The 21,938-nt window shown below is 44.1% G+C and overlaps 1 protein-coding gene across 1 annotated transcript; it reads right to left on the bottom strand.

Moving 5' to 3' along the window:
- Positions 1 to 17,253: 17,253 nt before the first annotated feature.
- Positions 17,254 to 19,063, bottom strand: LOC125449351 (insulinoma-associated protein 2-like). Its single transcript, XM_048525093.1, has one exon. The coding sequence runs from the start codon at positions 18,894 to 18,896 to the stop codon at positions 17,757 to 17,759; it is 1,140 nt and encodes a 379-aa protein (XP_048381050.1). The 5' UTR covers positions 18,897 to 19,063; the 3' UTR covers positions 17,254 to 17,756.
- Between the last annotated feature and the right edge of the window lie 2,875 nt (positions 19,064 to 21,938).

The raw sequence follows: 21,938 nt of genomic DNA, 5'->3' as shown, positions 1-21,938 counted from the left end.
GAGAAAAAAGGTCAGTACCCTGTATGGAAGAGGGGTTGGGGGCGGGGCAGGGGGACCCAACCAGAGTTGAGGAGGTAGTAAAATGGTCAGGTATGCGCGGGGATGTAATGTCGGCTGGGAGTTGCTGCCCCCAATCGCACGCTAGTTGAAAAGCTCAAATCTTGGAAGTCGAACAAAACTGAAGCCGGATAGGCTTCATGTCAAAAGGTGGCGGCGGTGTTAGGGTTATTGGGGGTGATGTAAGCTCCTTTGTACTTTGTCAGTCTGGCAGCCCCTTTTGTCTGAACCGATTATGTGTCCAAGCATCCAGCTTGTTCCTGCCTTGACAGGTGCAGGCTGCTTTGCATTCCACCAGGCAATGGCTTTCGAGAGCACATTCCTGTGCTCGCACATTGCCCTGCAGGCTCACCCAGACAGCACCTTCCACCGACTACTCCTGCCCCCACCGCCCACCCCCCCCCCCCGGTCCTTCCCGCTCCCACTGAATGGAACGATTCTCACACACACACACACACACACACACATCCATACACATACACAGTGCTGAGGAACCGGCAGCTGTTGGCCGAAGCAGACACGAGTTGATTCACCCAAGAAAGCAGTCCGCGTTGCTAGGAGGCTATTCTGTTCACACTCGCCCCACCCGTCACCCCCCAAATGTAAAGAAGGTCGTTCTCAAAAGCAACCAAGCCAGCCCCAAGTGTCATATTTAACATCGGCTGTGTCAGTGCCGAAAAAATCCCTTCTTTATCTCCCTTTCTATATAGTCGCCGAGAGAAAAAGAAACAACGCACTTGGGCAGAATTACTATAGGAAATAAATAGGCGTTGAAAATCCTGCCTTTATTTGATTACTTTTTTTACGTTCAATGGCAGCCTCTGATTATCCTCGCCTAGTCTGTGCCCGGACTCTGTCTCTGCTTCTCCCGGCCCTTGTGTGTCTGCCTGGGGACCCAGCACGTCCTGCTTACCCTGCCTACTGGGATGACTGAAACCCTGATCGGTATGCGCTATATGAGGATTTGATTTCATTATTACTGCCGAGGTACGGTGAAAAGTGTTGCCTCACATGCTTTACAGGCAAATGATACCATACAAGTGCATCAGGGTAACACAACAGAGGACAGGATACAGTTTTGCAGCTGCTTAGAAGGAGCAGAGAGAGATCAACATTAACATTAAAGAGGTCCATTCAAAAGGCAGATAACAGCAGGGAAGAAGTTGTTCTTGATTTTTTTTCATACCTGTGTATAAACTTGTATATCTTTTGCCCAACTGAAGAGGGTGAAAGAGAACATAAGCAGGGTGGGAGAGGTCTTTGATTATGTTGGCTGCTTTCCTCAGACAGCGGGAAGTATGGATGAAGTCAATGGATGGGAGGCTGGTTTGCGCGATGGACTGTGCTCTGTTCAGAACTCTCTTTTTTAAGTCTTGTGAAGACATTGTCAGACCTAGGTGTGATGCATCCGGATAGGATGCTTTCTATGGTACATCTATAAAAACTGGTAAGAGGTTTTGTGGTCATGTCAAATTTCTTAGACTCCTGAGGAAGTGGAGGCATTGTTGTACCATCTTGATCACTGTGTCCATGTGGGTGGACCAGGACAGATTGTTGGTGACCATCACTCTCAGGAACTTGAAGCTCTCGACTATCTCCATCTCAGCACCCCTGATGAAGACAGGGGCATCCTCTCCACTCCACTTCCTGAAGTCAATGATCAGCTCCTTTGCTTTGCTGATGTTGATGGAGAAATTGTTGTCTTTACACCATGCTGCTGAGCACTCAATCTCCTTCCTATACTCTGCCTCATTGTTGTTTGAGATCTGCAACATCCAGCGTTGGTGTCATCAGCAAATTTGGGGATAGAGTTGGGGCAGAATTTGGCCACACTGTCATAAGTGTATAATGAGTACAGTACAGGGCTGAGTATTGATTGCAGTCTGTGGGTCAGAAAGTCAAGGACCCAGTTACAAAGGGGGAGTCAAGACCTAGGCCTCAGAGTTTGGGGATGGGTTTTGTTTGGAATTATGGCATTGAAGGTGGAGACGTATTCAATAAGTGGGAGCCTGATGTAGGCATCCTTATTATACAGATGTTCCAGGGATGAGTCTAGGGCCAGGGAGATAGTATCTGCCATGGACCTGTTGTGCTGGTTGACGAATTGCAAAGGTCAAGGCAGTCTGGTAGGCTGGAATTGATGTGAGCCATGACTAACCTCTCGAAGCACTTCACAATTACGGAGGTCAGAGCCACCGGGTCGTTGAGGCATGCTGCATGGTTTTTGTTTGCCACCTGGATGATGGTGGTCTTCTTGAAGCAGGTGGGGACTTCATATCAAAACTAGGAAAGTTCAAAGATATCAGCAAACACTCTCACCAGCTGGTCTGCACAGGATTTGAGTGCACAGCTGGGGATTCCACCTGGGCCAACCACTTTCCATGGGTTTATGTTCAAGAAGGGCCAATCTATTATCTGTGGTGGTGACCATGAACACAGGTGCATCTGAGGCTGTTGGGATAGGTGACATCCTGACTGTCTGTTCAAAGTGAGTGTAGAATGCATTGAGCTCATTGGAAAGGGATATATTGTTGTCTGAGGTATATCTATCAATGTTACAGTGAGGAATGTGTGGTATGTATATCAGTGTTACAGTGAGAGCCTCCGGTGTGTACATCAGTGTTATAGTGAAAGTGTGGGATATGTATATCAGTGTTACTATGAGGGTGGGTATGTATATCAGTGTTTCTGTGAGGGTGGGTGTATGTGTATCAGTGTTACTGTGAGGGTGTGGGGTTTGTATATGTGTTATCATGAGGCTGTGGGGTATGTGTATCAGTGTTGCAGTGAGATATCTGGACATGTGGGCAGACCTCCTCGCTGCCAGTGGGAGATAGAGAATGACATATGTAGTCAAATTCTGGAAAGATGTGAAAAAACACACTTGTTGTGGTGGGTAATTTTAATTTCTCCCATATAGACTGGGACACCTTAGTGCCGAGGATTTGTATGGGGAGCAATTTGTTAGGTGTGCCCTGGAGGGCTTTTTGAAACATAATGTGAATAGTTCACGAGCGAGGGGGCCTTACTTGACCTGATATTAGGAAATGAACCTGGCCAGGTGATTGAATTTTCAGTGGGGAAGCATTTTGGGAATAGTGACCATAATTCCATAAATTTCCGGATGCCTTTGGATAAGGACAAGATAAGGACAAAGACAGGTCAGATGAAGATGTTAAATTAGGAGAAGGTCAACTATAACTGAATTAGGCAAAAATTAGAGAATGTGGATTCAGAGCAGCTGTTTGAGGGTAAATCCATACCTGACATGTGGGAGTCTCTTAAAGACTTACTGATTAGAGTGCAGGAACACAGGCATGTTCCTGTGAAAATGAAGGACAGGAATGGCATGGTTTGGTAACATTGGATGACAGAGGAAATTATCAGCTCAGTCAAAAAAAAGGAGACATACCTAAGGTCTAGGCAACAAGAACAGACAAAGTCGTTGAAGAAATTAGAGAAAGTAGGGAGAGTTCAAATGAGGACTTAGAAGGGCTGAAGGGGGCTATGAAATTTCCTCGGCTAGCAAGGCCAAAGAGAATCCCTAAGGTATTTTGTACGTGCACTTCAAGCAAGAGGTTTGATAAGGAAAGGGTAGGCCCATCAAGAATAGAGGAAGGAGGTTGTGGAGCCAGAGGAAATGGGTGAGATGTTTAATGTGTAATTTACATCAGTATTCACCAAAGAGAGGGATGTGATGGATGTTGATGTTAGGGAAAGGTGTGTAAATATTTTCTGGCAGGCAAATAACAAAAGTGGAAATGTTGGGTGTATTGAAATGGATTAAGGTAGACGAGACCCCAGGGCCAGATGAGATCTATCCAGGAATACTGTGTATGGCAAATGAGAAAATAGCTGAGCTTTAACAGATATTTTTGCATCCTCTTTGACCTCAGGTGAGGTTCCAGAGGACAGGAGAATGGCTAATGTTGTTCCTTTGTTTAAGAAGGGAAAGAGAGATAATGTATGTAATTACACTCCAATGATCCTGACATCAGTGGTGGGGAAGCTATTGGAGAAGATACTGAGAGACAGGATTTATTCACATTTGGAAGCAAATTGACTTATTAGTGATAGGCAGCATGGGTTTGGGCAGGGAAGGGAATATCTGACCAACTTGATTGAGCTTTTTGAGGAGGCAACAAGAATGATTGATGAAGGAAGGACAATGAATGTTGCCTACATGGAGTTCAGTAAGGCATTTGATAAGGTACCTCCTCACAGGCTGGTGCAAAGGTGGAGTATTGAGAGATGTGGAGTGTGCTGACTAGATGGATACTGAACTGGCTTGGTCATAGAAGACAGAAAGTCACAGTGGACGGGTGCTTTTCAAAAAGGAGATAGAACATAGAACATAGAACAATACAGCGCAGAACAGGCCCTTCGGCCCTTGATGTTGCGCCAACCTGTGAACTAATCTAAACCCCTCCCCCTACACTATCCCATCATTATCCATATGCTTATCCAAGGACTGTTTAAATGCCCCTAATGTGGCTGAGTTAGCTACATTGGCAGGCAGGGCATTCCACGCCCTTACCACTTTCTGAGTAAAGAATCTTCCCCTGACATCTGTCTTAAATCTATCACACCTCAATTTGTAGCTATGCCCCCTTGTACAAGCTGAAGTCTTCATCCTCGGAAAAAGAATCTCACTGTCCACCCTATAGAGATCAGTAACTAGTGGTGTTCTGCAGGGATCAATGCTGGGACCTTTGTTGTTTGTAAAATATATAAATGATCTGGAGGAAAATGTAAGTGTTCTGATTAGTAAGTTTGTGGGTGATACCAAAATTGGCAGAGTTGTCAATAACAAGGAGGATCGTCAAAGGATCCGGCACGATATAGATAGATTGCAGATTTGGGCAGAGAAATGGCAGATGGAGTTTTATCCAGATGGTGATGCATTTTGGATGATCAAATTCCGTGCAAATTATAGAATAAATGGCAAAACCCTCAGGACCATTAACGTTCAGAGGGATTTGGATGTACAGGCCCACAGATCCCTGAAAGTGACAATAAGGGTGGATAGGTGATCAAGAAGGCATACAGCATGCTTGGCTTCATCGACTGAGGCATCAAGTATAAAAGCTGGCAAGTTATGTTATAGTTGTATAAAATTTTAGTTAGGCCAGTTGCAGTTCTGGTCACAACACCATCACAAGGACATGGATGCTTGGAGGGGGTGCAGAGAAGGCCTACCAGGCTGTTGCCTGGCCTGGAGGGTTTTAGTAAGGAGGAGAAATTCCATAAACCCAGTTTGTATTTACTGGGAAGATGGAGGCTGAGGGATGACCTGATAGGGGTCTGCCAAATTATTTGAGGCATACATAGGGTGGATAGTCAAAGGCTTTTCCTCAGGATGGAAAGATCAATACAAGAGGGCACAGGGTCAGGGTGAGAGGGGGAAAGTTTAGGGGAGAAGTGCCAGGAAAATATTTCATAGGGTGGTGGGTGCCTGGAGCACAGTGCCAGAGGAGGTGGTGGAAGCAGGCACATTAGCAACATTTAAGGCATATCTTGATGGACACATGAATGTGAGGAGAACAGAGGGTTAGAAACTGTGTATAAGCAGTAAGAAGTGGGTCTAAGTAAGGATTAGGAATTGGCACAGGGTTGGTAGGCTGAAAGGCCTGTTCTTGACCTGTTTTGTAATGTATTGTATTCTATATCAATTTTACAGTGAGGATATATTGGTGTTACAGTGAGGATGGGGCATGTGTATATCATTGTAAGGGAATGGGTTGTATATATCATTGTGAGGGTGTTGGGTGTGTATGTTGGTGTGACAGTGAGAGTGGGGGCTGTGTATATCGGTGTGAGGGTGTGGCATGTGCATATCAGTGGCAGGGTGTTGGGTGTGTATATCAGTGTTACAGTGTGGGTGTAGGGTTTGTATATCAGTGTGAGGGTGAGAAGTGTGTATGTCAGTGTTACGATGAGGGTTTGGGGTTGTATATTGCTGTTACACTGAGGGTGTGGATTGTGTATATTGGTGTTGCAGTGGGAGTGTGGGATGTGTATATGGGTGTGCGGGTGTGGTGTGTGTATATCAGTGTCAGGGTGTGAGTTGTGTGTATCAGTGTTATAGTGAAGGTGAAGAGTTTGTATTTCAGTGTGAGGGTGAGGGATGTGTATGTCAGTGTTACAGTGAGATTTAGGGTGTGTATATTGATGTTACAGTGAGAATGTGGATTGTGTATTTCAGTGTGAGGGTGTGGTGTGTGTACATCAGTGTGGGGATATGTATATCATTTGAGGGTGTGGGGTGTGTACATTGGTGTTACAGTGAGGATGTGGGGTGTGAATGTCAATGTGAGGGTGTGGGTTGTGTATATCATTGTGAGGATGTGGGTGTGACTATTGGTGTTACAGCAGGAGTGTGGGGTGTATATATTAGTGTGAAGGTGTGGAGTTTGTATATCAATGTGTGGGGTGTGTGTATCAGTGTGGGGGGGGGTGTATATTGGTGTATATTGGGAGTGTGGGGTGTATATCTCAGTGTGAAGATGTGGAGTTTGTATATCAGTGTGTGGGGTGTAGGTATCAGAGTGGGGGGGTGTATATCACGGTGAGGGTGCCGGGTGTGTATATTGGTTTTACAGGGAGGGTGAGCGTGCAACATAAGTATATCTGTGCTAGGGTATGGGGTATGTATAGCTGTGTTACATTTTTATTTCAAAAAAGCAATTCAGTTCTGCACAGTTGCACATCAAGTAAACACAAAACGTTGGAGTTTGATTATATGAAAGGCTAAGAAATGCCTCTCACACATACGATGATAATATTTAATCAGTGTTACAGTGAAGGTGTGAAATGTGTATATCAGTGTGCAGGTCTGGGTTGAGTGTATCAGTGTTACAGTGCGGCTGTGAGATGTATATATAAGTATTACAGATAGTCTGTAGGCTGTGTGTACCGGTGTTACATTGAGAGTACGGGGTGTGTATATCAGTGTGACAGTGGGGGTTTGGGGCGTGTGTGTCAGTGTCACAGTGAAGCTGTAGGGAGTGTATGTTAGTGTGAGTGTGTGGGGTTGTGTTTATCTGTGTTACAGTAAAGATCTAGGATGTGCATATGAGCGTTACAGTGAGGGTGTGGAGTGTCTATATCAATGTTACAGTGTGGGTGTTGGGTCTGCATCTCAGTGTTGAAATGGGGGTGTGTGGTGTGTACATTGGTGGTTACACTGATGTGTGGAGTGTGTGTGTTATATCGGCGTTATAGTGAGGGCGTGGAGTGTGTATATCGGTTTGAGGGTTTGTGGTTTATATATGTGTAAAGGTGTGGAGCGTGTATTTAAGTTTGAGGTTTTATATTTCACTGCGCTACAGTAAGGGTCCTATAGACCTTCGTGTTACAGTTCCATGGTGACGGTTCCCTGCCTGCAGTCGGAGGTATGCTCGCAGTCTCCAGTGAGTGTGAATGCGGAGCGGGTGGTATGAGGCTCGGGTGGGAGCAGTCTGCTGTTGTCCACTGGGATGTGACCCTCCCGTCTGTGTGATAACATAACTAGCCATCTGCTGGGCTAGTTCTGTAACCTGTTCCCAGGAGTGATGAAACCGTTGAGTATCGTCGAAGCAGCTCTCCACATGTCAAAGGCGACCGTTAAAACCAGAGGCATTTATAACTTGATTGATCCCAAACTCCCCCAGCTTCTGTCGACTTTGTGTAATGCCACTGTTATACCAAGAGTCTTTTAGCTATTTCCATTAGCTCTGACAGCCAGGGCTCCGACACACCGCTCGGTCAGGAGCTTGATGATTTGAGTTCCACTGTGAGAGAATCCGAGTCCAGAGACCAATCTGAGACTCTCAGTGCCTCCCCGGAGGAAATGTGACATTCAGGCCCCAGTCTTTCAGGGGAACGTTTGCAGTCCCCACTGTCGCTGATGTTTAGAAGTTCTGTGAAATTGTTCGACACTCGCTCTTGTCAGCATTCTCCTCGACTTTTCACCGACCGACTTCATGTTCCCCTTTCCGGGGTGAAACTTTACCCGCTCCCACCCTGGATTCTGTCGGCTCAGGATGGCCCATGTTGTGCCAGGCACCAACGGAGATCTCTCTCCCAGTTGCATACTGCATCGCCCCATTGGCACTCGATCCAGATGCCTGCTGTACAAAAATATAAGCAGAACCTCGGCCGTGTTGTGGGGATATGTTCGAATTTCATTGTGGCAGATAGGAAAATTTGACTTTCATAAAAATCTGGAATTAGAAAGGCCTGGGTTAATGACGACCACGTAACATTAGCGATTGATGTAAGGACCCTCTGGTTCAACAAAGTAACGTCGTCATAGCCTTATCAGACCATAGGGCAGCTCTCTGACTGGGGAGAGAGAGGGGAGGGGACTGCTGATGGGTTAACCAGAGGGTCACTCTGCTTCAGGTGAGGGAATTGGTTAAGGAGAGTTCTTTCATATCAACCTCATTGGGAGATATCCTTTTGGCATCTGTATTGCAAAGCCAGCTCTCCAACCAACTGAACTATCTGACCCTCTTATCTGGTTCACTAATGACCTTCTATGAAAAAATGTCTGCGTTTTTACTCGGTAGGACTGTATGTAACTCCTGATTCACAATAACATGGATGACTCTTTACTGCCCTTTGAGCATTTAGAATGGCCAATAAATACCGCCTTGATATTCATGCCTACATCCTGTGAGCAAATAAAAAAAAGTAACAACTTGTAATGTGCCTTTAGCTGAGTAAAGCATCGCAAAGCTGCTTCACAGTGTCATAAACTACCAAAAAAACACCAAGTAGAATATAAAGGCAGATCAATGAAGTCAATTTTAAGGAAAGTCTTAATGGGTATGAGAAAAAGGAGAGGTTGAAAGAGGGGCTTAGGCAACTGTAAGCACACCCAAACAATAATGATGAGACAGAGGGATGATAGCTATAAACTACAAGCCGGTTATCTTAATGCTGTTGTCACCAGGCAGGATGAGGACAAGATAAAACTAATCCATCATGATATCACAATCACAGCACAGCAGTGCACCAGATTGTGAACAGAGTACAGAGAGCCCACAAGATAATGAGTGGATGCATGTAACAGTGAAGGTGTATGGCTGTGTCCATCAGTCTAGGTGCAAATGCATCTAAGTGTGTTTGGGAATAAATGTGTGAGAAAGTATTTGTGAGTGTGAATGAGTTTGCAAGTGAATGCATTTGAGTGTGAATGAACATGAGTGCATGTGTGTTTGAGAATAGGTTTCTGCATGTAAATTTATGTGAGTGAGCATGAATGAGAATGGGTTTGGATGTGATTATATATATCAATGTATAATAAAGTATCAGTGAGAGTTTATGTGTATGTATTTAAGTGTGAACATACCTGAGTGCAAACATATAAAGATTCAAAATAGAAACAGAAGCAGATCTCTTGGCCACTCAAACCAGCTCCACCACACAATTCATGCTGATCTGCTTGTGTTTTACATCTTAGATTCCCATCGGCTCAATAACTCTGATTTTCTTGCCTAATAGAAATTTATCCACCTTTGTCTTAAAAACATTCATTGATACTCCCAACTCCATTCTGAGACAGAGAATTCCACAGTCAAATACCCTTTTCATGTCCACTTTGATGAGACTATTCAAGTTCATAAAAACTTCAATCAAGATACCCCAAATGCCAGCAGAATCAAGCCCAGTCTGTTCAACATTCCATCATAAGACAACACACTCATTCCAAGGATAAACCTAGGAAACCTCCTCTGAATTACCTCTATTCATTTGCATCCTTCTTTAAATAAGGAGACCAAAATTGTACAAAGTATTTGAGATGTGGTTTCACCAGTGCCCTGTAAAACTAAAGCATAGCATCTTTACTTTTATATTCAATTTCTCATATAATAAAGAATAGCATCACATTTGCTCTCTGGATTACCTGCAAACTAAGTTTTTATTGCATATGCACCATTGTAAAGATTACATCTTTTTTAGTTATATTTTTGGTTGTGGGCTGTTGTGCTTACACTGCTCTTTTGTTTAAGCAGTAGAAGAGGTGAGGTAAGATGACACGGCACCAGGGTGTGTGCGCAGAGTGGGATTCTGTCTGAATTAGGCTTCTGTTTTATCTTCGCAAATGTGATCAGTTGTGGATGGTGGAAATTTTCAACCTGACACCAGCTGATTAGGACCTGGGCAGGTGAACAGCTTGAGTGTTTACAATGGAGGATAAAAGCCTCCAGACTGTTAGAAGGGCAGGTTCTTTGACTCTACCTCTTTAGTAAAAGCATCTGAAGACTGAAGACAAACAGTTACATTCTTCCACTAGTTACTGTAAGCTGTTGCCTTTAACTAGTAACAAAGAGACATTATGATTAGTGTACCGTTATCCTGTTCCTCCTGCAAAGTGAGAGAACCTGCAGTAATGAGATCAAAGAAACAAAGAAGTCTTTGGGAAGCAAAAGGACCATCTCATAGAACTCTGGAATGCTTTCAAACTGTTTATTTTCCTTCCCCTCCAAAGCACTTTTTTTTGTTTATGTTTGTGTGTACTTGTGTAGGGAGTTGAAAGGGGATTAAAGTTTCAATTAGTAGAGTTGCATGTTGATAGTTCATAGTTTTGTTTGCCTGTGGTTGGGACTTGTTTATTAGTAATAAACAATAGTTCTTGTTAAGTACAGGAACCTAGTCAGTGTTTCCTGTTAACCTGATTCAAAAAGGCTGGTAAATTGGAGACTTTGAGCACTTTGATTAAATTTTGTGGCAACCCAGGAATAATGAGAATTGAGATTCAGGCATTCTTTCAAGTGGATCATAATATCAGACCACCTAAATCCCTCTGTTCTTGGAACTCTGTAGTCATTCTCCATGTAAGTAATATATTAAAATCATGCATTTTTATTCTTCTTGCTAAATGGAGCAACTTCTATTTTTTCACATTATATTCCATTTGCCAGGTTTTTAGTTACTCACATCCTCTCTGCCCTTCTATCTTCCTCACAAAACACTTTCCTACCCTTTGTGATGTTGACTGTGAATTTAACTATCATGCCTTCACTCCCTTCATCTAAGTCACTGATGCAAAAGCTGAAGGCAGCACAGACACCTGTGGGACTCCCCTCATCATGTCCTCCCAACCAGACAAAGACCCCCCCAATTGTGCACACATTCTGGTTTCTGCCACCAAGCCAACCTCCTATCCATGTCAATATGTCATCATCTAGACTATGAGCTTTTATTTTCCACAATTATCTTTGATGTGGAACCTTATCAAAAACCTTCTGGAAATCAAAATATAGCACATCTACAGCCTCACCCCACTGCGCCTCCCACCCCCACCTTCGACAGTGCATGTTATTCCTACAAAGAACTGCGATAAGTGGGTAAAAGCATAACTTTCCTTTGACAAAACTGTGTTGACTCTTCCCTACGACCTTGAATTTTTCTAAGTGTGCAGCTCTAATCTCTTTAATGATTGTTTCTAACACTTTCCCCGTGGCAGACATCAGACTAACCGGCCTGTAGTTTCCTTCTTTCACTTCCCATCCTTTCTTGATTAGATGGGTCATATTTGCTACTTTCCAGTCCAATGGAACCTTTACTGAATCTAAGGGAATTATGGAAAATTAACAGCAATACATTTTCAGCAACCATTTTTAAGATCCTAGAACGATGTTCATCTGGATCCAGGGACTAGTCAGCTTAAAGCTTAATTTGTTTGCTTAGTACCACTTCCCTCATTATTATAATTTTGCTGAGTTGTTCTCTCCCATCTGCCTTCTGGCTTACGGCCATGACTGGAGTGTTTTTGTAAAGTTTGTGGTGACGCAATATATTTGATCATTTCATCCACAATGTCTTCATTTCGCATTGTCACATACGGTATATTCACACTCTCACACTTCCTACCTTTCGCTCAAAGTTAGTGAAGTGAACGAGAGTGTACGGGAGAATGTGTGTGCATCTATGAAAAAGAATGTATCTGCGGATGTGAAATAGAGCATGATGAGAAAATGTGAGGGTGTACATGTGGGAATGTGTATTTCGGGATGAGTATGAGTGTTGAGCTTAAGTAGGAGAGTGTGTGGCAGTGAATGTGTGTGAATTTGTGTCCACGTATGTGAAGTGAAATTGCGTCTGCATTTCGTGGTGTTGTGAAGATGTACGATTGTGGGAGAGCGTGAGGCAGTGAATGTGTGTGAATTTGTATCTATGTGTATGAGGTCAAAGTGTGTCTGTGTTTCGGGGTGTTAGAGTGTATGTGTGAGAATGTATGCGCGTGTATGTGTGTCCTTGGAGAAGAATACAAACGCCGAGGTTCAGCAGCAGAAGTGAAACACTCCAACCGTCGGCCGGATTAGAAAGCCCGTCGTCTGGGGATTTGTGCCTTTTAAATTCAAAATTAATCTATGCTGATGTCAAAAATTCAAATAACGTAGCTTTTATGTGTGCAGAACTGCAAGATACAAGAAGCCCTGAGCAGCTCAGAACAGGGAGAGGTTGGCGGAGAGTGGGGGTGGGGGCGCCGTGTTAGGACGGGCTGACAGATGGCCTTGTACAGCCAACAACGCCTGCGGATCCGAGAATGTGCGTCCGTTACACAGCAACCAGTTGCTCAGTAGCTCCTCGATAATGCCGAGAAATTAAAAGTGCCGAGACATCTCATATTGTTCGGGTGCTTTCTCTCTCGCTCCGAGAATTACGCATTAATTATAGGCCGAGTTTCTGGAGTGGCAAATCGCTGGGGGCAATGGGCTGGACGGAATAGGAAGGGGAATTTGAGAGTAGAAGCAGTGGCAAGTGCAATGGGCAGGAGCCGTGGGAAGTGGAGGGGGTGGAGATGAGCAAAAATAGCGAATTAATGTTGTGATCTTACAATATTGTTAATTCAATTCATATTGCGATAGATCCCTGTGATAATTTTTACATTGAGAAGGCGGAACGGAAGACAGCGATGTGCTGACAGGTGAAATGAAAGGCAAAATAAGCATCATGCGCCAAGCCTGACCATGTTCTGTAGAAGATGCTATTGCAATAATTTTGAAGATTGTAGAGGAGTTCTGCCCAGTATCCTGACCAATACTTATCCCTCAAACGCTCAAACCAAGTTATATGTCCATTTAATCCATTTATGTGTGCAGAATCTGCCTGCCTCAATTCTTAAATTATAATAATGTGTAGTCTTACAAAAAGTGCTTCATTGACTGTAAGGCACTTCAGAGCATCCTGAAGTTGTGAGAAGCATTACATAAACGGACGTTCTTTCTTTTCACTCAATGCATGTTTTTGTCCCCACTTATCTGCCCACTGTTTCTTCTCTCAAGTGACCAAATTGTTTCTTTGCCGCTATCTGTAAATCAGTAGCAGGTGGAAATTCAACTAAGTGGGGCATCTCTGTTGAGGCTACCCCAGGAGCCAGTGATGTGAACAAAGGAAATGGGAAGTTTGAGCCCTGGAGCCTTCTGATCACTATTTTTCAGTCCCATCAGCAAATCTTCTGAAGCAGCTGTCAGCACTGCTGGGATAAAATGTTATATGCACTCTGTTAATAATGAACAAAGTGAAGCCGTCAGTCAGAGTTCATTTTCATGGGTACTACTAGTCTCTCCCAACACCACCCCACCCCATCCCATTAAATATTTCACTCCTCAACATTAATGAGTAGACTAATGAAAGATGGATGATATTGTGCCAGTTAGGATGACTTTTATTCCTTTAATTCACTGTGTGTACTACACCTGTTCTAATATACCTGGCTCACACAGGTGTTGTACAGTACTACCTGGAGTGCTATGGACCTGACATAGAGATGTATATGAGCCATACTGTCGAAGGCAGGAGCGATTCATTCACTTTTATTTGTTTTGCTTATATGTTACATGTTCTCTACATATGCAGGAGCTAATGCTGAGATGCACACAAGCCATGCTATACCAGGCAGCAGTAATTTTTACCCACTGTGTTCTTTGCCTGGGGATTTACACAAACTTGGCACCGGCAGTTAGCAGGTGACATCTTTAATGTCTCCGCATGTTTCACAATAACAGTGATGCCAACAGAGTGACTAGAAGCTGCCTTATTGGCACTGCCACCCTGTGGTACAGCCTTCATATATCCCTCCTGCCAACTGTGCAGCCTAAGTACAAATCTGACGGCTGCTCATTACAGGGGGAGCCTCACAGCCGGTCACACTTGTTGGAAAATCAATTCACCTGCTGGCAATCCCAGACTTTAGTGAGAAGGCCTGGAACTAGATTGGCATTAACTCATTTTTTGCATGGGTAGTAACTTTTGATGTGGAATCTGCAACAAAGAAACAGACCGTTCGTATTGACGGATCCGTGCTGGTGTTTATGCTTTATTTGAGACTCCGCTCACCCTTCATCAACAAGAGAGAGAAAAATTGCACAAACTAGGGTTTATTCCCCAGAATTCAGAATGTTATGATGGAAAATTTCAAGATATAAAAGGGAAGAGATGGGTTCAATAGATAAAAACTATTCCATTAGTTAAAGAATCTTGGACTAGGAGGCATAGCGTAAAACTCAGGGCCAGACCTTTCAAGAGTGAAATTAGAAAATGTTTATTCATACAAAGGGTGGTAACTGTTTGGAACACACTACTGCCAATGGTAATCGATGCCAAAGTTTAAATTTGAGGATGGTCATTTTTGTTGAATGAAGGTATGAAGGGATATGGGGCAGTGGAAGGCAGTTAGAGTTAATTTGCAGATCAGCCAGGATCACACTGAGTAAAACAAATTCTGTCAAATACAAATTGGAATTAGTGGTGACTATTTTATACTTACTACCCTTAGTTTTGGACTCCTGCACAAACAGAAACAACTTCACTGCATCCATTTTGACCAATGCTTTCATGATTTTAAAAATCTCTGTTCGGTTGTTGTTCAATCTTCCCTTTTCCAGAGAAAAGGTCACAGACTATTTAGTTAAATAATCTGTGTGGCCCATTTGATGGGGTGAAGGAGGAGCCTTAAACATCTCCTCCACATTAAATTTCCATTCCTTTTTTATCTTTGTGTTTCCATAGCTGCCCTCCACTCCTTCACTACAAGAAGACAAGAGCTTCCAAACCAATGAATACTGCTAGATTATTTAACTGCACAGTGACGCCTTAGCTGAGCCTACTGCAGATCCCATGTACTTTACAGTGATCAGTGGAGCTGGGAGTGTCTGCCAATAACTTTTAAAGAGTTATCCCATTGATACTGAGTACTTCTGAAAAAAGACATTTGTCAAATCGTTTCATCTTACATGATCAGGATAATTTGTGAGAATACCAACTTAAGGGGACAGCACGCAATTTCCATGTGAACATCTCTACCAATCAGAGTCTCCTCAACAACCAATTAGGACTGTCCTATTATGGTGTACAAATATTGGTTTTCCCTATGAACTTTTATTCTTGCAAATTGTCCTGATTAGCAACACACAAAAACTTCAACAAAATGTGTTTTTTTTTCGGCAATACTCAGGTTGTCTATGACTAAACAACTGGTAATACAGCTTTTTGTTAATTTGCTGTTAATCCAATTATTGTTAAAGGTAAGAAAATATTTTAAGCAGTCAACTGGTTTCATAAAGTGGATGTTGGGTGTGCATCAGCCAAAATGGTGGCCTAACTGTTGCCTAAGAACTTGATGGAATTACAGAGTTGAGCAATCGCTCCCCTTCCCCTCTTCCCTCAAACTTGATCGTTCTTCCCAAATCCTTCTTGCTCACCCTTAACCCCACACCCCACTCCATCTCAGAAAATCATCCCTGGGACCTTTTCATTTATGGATGAAGCCATTATTAACAAGACTGGTATTTATTGCCCATCCCAAGGTTCCTCTTGAGAAAGTGGGGACGGCTGCAGTCTGTCTGATGAAGATGTAGCTTGGCTATTAGGGAGTAAGCTCCAGGATTTTGACTCTATCCTGATTTAGCAGTGGTGATGTATTGTCCAAATTGGAATGATGTATCTGTAGATAATAAAGTGTGAAGTTAGATGAACACAGCAGGCCAAGCAGCATCTCAGGAGCACAAAAGCTGACGTTTCGGGCCTAGGCCTGCTGTGTTCATCTAACTTCACACTTTATTATCTTGGATTCTCCAGCATCTGCAGTTCCCATTATCTCTGATGTATCTGTATATTGGTGCATGGAAATTTCTTTCTTTTTACAACAGAAAGGGAGAGCTTTGAGATTTAAGTTGACCTACCAGTGATCTAGCAAAGAACAAACTCAGAAACTATGGGTTCTGAGGAATGATTAGAATGTAAAAAAATGTGTTAATACTCCAATTAGAAAAGAGAATTGCAAGTCCGGGTATGCAAATTAATTGAAGCTGGTGGACAGGTTAAAAAAATGTCAGAAAGGTTCATGGAATTGTGAAATTATTTGTAAGGGAAGGAAATGATATTTCAGATAAAGTCTTCTCAGACTCCATCTAGAGTAGCTGCCATCAGTTCTAGGCACTAGAATTCAGTGCCTAGGTACCTCAGGAAATACATACTGGCCTTGATTTTGATTTATTGTTGTCTCATGTACCTAAGTATAGTGAAAGGTTTTGTTTTGTGAATAGGCAGATAATGGCAAACAAGGACATACAGATCATAGGGTGTTCAGACAGAGAGAGGTATACAGGGTTACAGCTGCACAGGAGGTGCACAAAAGCGAAATCAACATTAGATTTGAAATAGAGAGGTCCGTTCAGCAGTCTAATAGCAGCAGGGAAGAAGCTATTCCTGAACCTGCTGAGACGTGTGCTTTTCTTGAATACAGCTTTGCCAGAATATCAGAATCAAAAGGGTTAATTTATAAGGACGGGTTGCATAAACTTAGCTTGCACGCCCTCAGGTTTAAGAGCTCAACAGGTGATCGGTTGGAAAGACTTGAAAGGCTAAAAACGGATATATACAGAGTGACTATCTCCTGCGGGAAGGAACGAGGCGACATCATTCGAACCTAGAGCAATGCTATTCCCTCTTCCCGGAAGGCCTGCCGTTGTTGGGCTTGGGGAGGTAGACGTAGGGCTGCAGTTTGAGCTTTCAGAACTGAAGGGGATCGATCATTGTGAGGGAAACGTGACGAGCGGCGTGCAGAAAAGACAGGTAAAAGTCAGAACAGGCGAGAGGGGCCGAATGGCATCCTCCTGCCCAAAGCGTTCAGCGTGACCGGCGCTCCACACACATACTTCCCGCTGCGAGGAACCATCGACGGCACGCAAGCTGGTGTCTTGACATTTTATTTGAAATACCTCAGAAATAAACAACATTTAAACGAAAGCTGTCACAGGTGATAGATGTCCCTTCGCAAACCGTAAGAGAATATAATTTTTTTTTGGTGAGGCTCAAATGTCACTTTCAGTCATTGAGAAAAATACAAAATTCGGCTGTACAGTTTTTTTTCTATGTTAAACCCCCGCCCACCCCCATCGAACAAAAAAAAATTTCTAAACAATCGCAGGAAAATCTTGTACAAAAAAGGCATTCTATATATAAATATATATGATTAACAAAAAAAATAAATAACATATAATTTATACTTGTATTTAACCATGTTACTGTTGCGTGGAAAGTACTAGGCTAGTGAACTTTGCCTTCGCTTCTCTCTCCTTGTTTCGAGATTGTGTTTTAGCCGCATTATTTTGGAATTTTCTTCAGTCGTCCTCCACACACACACACACACAGAATAAATAAGGGCGATGGGGTTTTCGAGTTAATGTTGAGATTCCGCCCTCACTTCACATCACCGCCGGCGCTGTGGAGAGCTGCAGCAGCATCCCTTGCGGGTTTTCCAGGGGCTGACACTCGCCGTTGCTGAGGACCTGGCAGGGGGAGAAGGATGCCTCAGGAAGGCTGTCACAGCCCGAGCAGGCGAGTCCGGAGTGGGAGCTAATGTCAGGCTTCTCTTGGTGCCGCTGGAGGTACACTTGGCCGCCTGGCAGCAGCATGGGGCCTCGGTGAGTGGCCATGTGCTTCCTGAGGTAGGCTTGGCGACGGAACTTCTTGCCACAGAGCGGGCAGTCGAACAGCTCTTCTTCCAGGCTAGGCGACTCGCAAGGTCCGGCTGAGGGGCTGGCCGGCTGCTCCTCGCTCCTGGCTTTGCTCTTGTTGCTCTCCTTGACCACCTCTTGCCCTGGCAGGCCGCTGGGGTTCCTGGGTTTGTGCCAGCGGCAGTGAGAAGCCAGGTTGGCCGGGCAGCTGAACACCTTGTCGCATTCGGAGCAGCGATACTCCACCCTGACGATTCTGGAGCACCGGTGCTGGGCGAGGGACAGGGCATCGGCGTATTCCTCCTTACACAGCTGGCAGATAAACTCCCCCAGGGGCTGGCCTGTGCTCTTGTGCTGCTGGTAGTCCGTCAGCTCTTTGGTGATCCTTAGCCCCAAGACCGGTGAAGTGGTCACCTCGTCCCTGTAAGGCTTCCTCTCCGCCCTAGGCTTCTTACCCTGCGCCTTGGCTTTGGCTGGGGGCAGCTGCCTCTTGACCGCCTGGATGCTGGTGCAATTGGACCCCATCTTCACCTCCTCATCTGACACCGAAGCCACGAAGACAACTCGTCCCAGCGACGAAGCCAGAGCCAAGGGGCTGGGGAAAGATTCGGCCAGGATGGGCGAGCTGGAATTGCCTGGCCGACCTGGGGAGCCAGGGCAACTGCTGACTGGCCGGTTAGGGCTGTGGGCTGGGGCGCAGGGAGAGCTGGGCATCCCACAGTATCCCGGCCTGGTGTCACCGGAGGAGGTGGGATGTAGAGGGGCCTTCCCCTGCCCCCACAGGGATGGCACTGCCTCTGGAACGCCCCATTCCTCTTCTACGCTGCGTACCCTGTATGAGACAGGGGCAGCTCTCTTGGTTCTCTTCACCAGAAAGCCTCGGGGCATCTTGGCTCAGGAAGTTCGTGTCTTGTCAAACCAGCAACAGCGACAAAGCAAACAGCAGCCTGCAAGTGAGCACTGTACTCTGCGCTGCCAGGGAGAACAGGAGCCTGGGCTAAAGCAGCAATCGTCCCCACTTTGGAACTGTTCAATCGCCGCACTGTTCGGGCTATTTAAAGGCTACAAGATCCCATTGTCTGGTCCATCTCAAGCAGATGGCTTGAGATGAAGAACCAATCAGACAAAGAGGGTAATCTGATCCAAGAGGGACTGTCGAGTCTCCCAGGAGGCGCCAGATGTACCTGTTCTGACGCGTGTTTGCTCCCCATTATGTAAATAACTATAAGGGAGCCACACGTCCGGCCTGCTCTTTTTGTCCTGCTCTTATTCATAGCACACGTGCCGGGGCTTTGTCCTAATTCAATAGAGGCAGGGAAAGAAAGATAGAGAGAGCGAAGGGGCCTCCTCCTGGGGGAGGGGGAGATGGGGAGAGGTCCCTTCTCGTCTCTAAATACGCCCGAGCCAACTCTGCGGCTCTTTTGTTTGTAACAGATCAGACTTGAGACCCCAGGCTGTCTGATTCACACAAAGCCAAGAGCGGGAGAGAGAGAGAAACTGACAGAAAGGAGAGAGAGAAAGGGACTGACAGAATTAGAGAGGAAATAGAGAGATGGAGATAAGATACTTAAACAGAGTAGAAACAGAGAGAAAGGGACTGACTGAATTACAGAGAGGAAATAGATAGATGGAGATAACACACTGAAAGAAAGGAGAGAGAGAGAAAGGGACTGACCGAATTAGAGAGGAAATAGATGGAGAAAGGACATTAAAAGAGAGAGAGAGAGAAAAAAGGACTGACAGAATTAGAGAGAGGAAATAGAGCTATGAAGATTACACACACTGAAAGAAAGGAGAGAGAGAAAGGGACTGACAGAATTAGAGAGAGGAAATAGAGAGATGGAAATAACACACACTGAAAGAAAGGAGAGAGTGAAAGGGATTGACTGAATTAGAGAGAGGAAATAGAGATGGGAGATAAGACATTAGAAGAGAGGAGAGAGAAAGGGACTGACAGAATTAGAGAGAGGAAATAGAGCTATGAAGATTACACACACTGAAAGAAAGGAGAGAGTGAAAGGGATTGACTGAATTAGAGAGAGGAAATAGAGAGATGGAAATAACACACACTGAAAGAAAGGAGTGAGTGAAAGGGATTGACTGAATTACAGAGAGGAAATAGAGATGGGAGATAAGACATTGGAAGAGAGGAGAGAGAAAGGGACTGACAGAATTAGAGAGAGGAAATAAACAGGTGGAGATAGCACAGACTGAAAGAAAGGAAAGAGTGAAAGGGATTGACTGAATTACAGAGAGGAAATAGAGATGGGAGATAAGACATTGGAAGAGAGGAGAGAGAAAGGGACTGACAGAATTAGAGAGAGGAAATAAACAGGTGGAGATAGCACAGACTGAAAGAAAGGAAAGAGAAGCGAGAAAAAGAAACTTTTACACAGAGAGACATGGAACCTGACACAGAGAGACTGATGGAGAGGGAAGAAGAAGGCATGTAGACAACCATCCAATGAGAGACACAAAATGCAGAAGTACAGAGGAAGGACATGAGATGAGGAGTAGGGAGAGAAGAGGGATGGAGAAAGAAAAAAAAGAGCAACAGAAGGGGGAGAGTGCACATGATTAAGAGAAAGTCAGAACAGTAAGAAACAGGCAAGATATATGAAAAGACAGGAAATACTGAGATAAATATTGAGAAAAATCTCAGAAAATGTTTTGGTTGATTGTTAGACAAATTTTAAGAATCTACTTTTATGTTCCATTAGTGTTTACAATTCACATTGAAATGTCAAATAACTAATAGATGGTTACATAATTTGCTTTCTGCATTGATCCTTTTTAAGAATCTGGCAAGATCATCCCAGTGAATGCTCAAACTCCCAGGCTACTGGCTGCCTCACCCCTCACTCAAATTCTCAGCAACTTCTGTCACTGTTCATTTGGTGCCTTCTTCCTAACCTTCAAGCCAAAATCCTTTAAAGAGTCTTCTCTGTAGTTGTTCATTGCCATCTTTTTAATCCACCCATCCCATTCCCTGATTAACCTCTGTCAGATTTCGAGCATCTGCAGTTTTCTTGTTTTCATCCAAACAGTGTGAGTTAGTTGATGAGAGGCAACACTTCACCCTGAGTTGCAACCATATCGGCAGTTTCTTCACAGTTACTCGGTAAAAATTATGAGCCTTCTTTCCTAGCAGAACTGTATGAGAGCACCTACATCACATGGACTGCAACAGTTCAAAAGATTGCTCACCATTACCTAAAGGACAGCAGGAGAATGGACAACAGTCACTAGCCCAATGCTGCTTATGTCCCATGAAAAGATTAAAAATAAACCCTCAACATGATACTTGGTCTTGAAGCCATTTTTCAATTTCCTGTTTTCACATAGTTAGGCTTCCAGAACATTCTAGATGCCAGGACAAAACATTTTATTGTGGGACAAGAGGAAATATCATGCATTTATGCTTTCACCATCTCAGGATGTTCCCTCGAGTGTTTTATAGTCAATTAGGCCCTTTTGCAAGATCCCACAGCTTAATCTGAGTAAGAGTCACTCAACACAAAGGTTAACTCTGAGTTCTCTCCACAGATGCTGCCAGACCTGCTGAACTTATTGAGCAATTGCTTTTTTTTTTCTTCTTTTCATGACTTTGGTTAAGGGAAAAGTGCTTTATCCCAGCACACCTGAGAGAATTCCCACTCTTTTTAGATTGATGATACCTTTTATATCCGTCTGAGAAGGTAGATGAGACCTGGGCTTAAGCCTTATGAGACTGCACCTCCTACAATGCAGTTTACCCTGTGTCCTCAACCTTGAAAGTGAAACACAAACTCTTGTCCTCCTGAATCTGCACAGCAAGAAAGTATGCTTTGGACTAAGCTCAGAACACTTTGGCAAGGCATTTAGATCCTATATACAAGTCTAGCCCAACCCATAACTGGATTCTGATTTACCTTTGGATTCTAGACTTGG

This window comes from Stegostoma tigrinum, chromosome 42 (assembly GCF_030684315.1).
Source record: "Stegostoma tigrinum isolate sSteTig4 chromosome 42, sSteTig4.hap1, whole genome shotgun sequence".
Classification (NCBI taxonomy): Eukaryota; Metazoa; Chordata; class Chondrichthyes; order Orectolobiformes; family Stegostomatidae; genus Stegostoma; species Stegostoma tigrinum.
Note: the sequence above shows the minus strand (reverse complement) of the source record. Positions and strands in the feature narration are given on the sequence as shown.

Excerpts from the sequence above, each read along its gene's own strand:
- LOC125449351 (XM_048525093.1), bottom strand. The coding sequence starts at position 18,896 with ATGCCCCGAGGCTTTCTGGTGAAGAGAACCAAGAGAGCTGCCCCTGTC.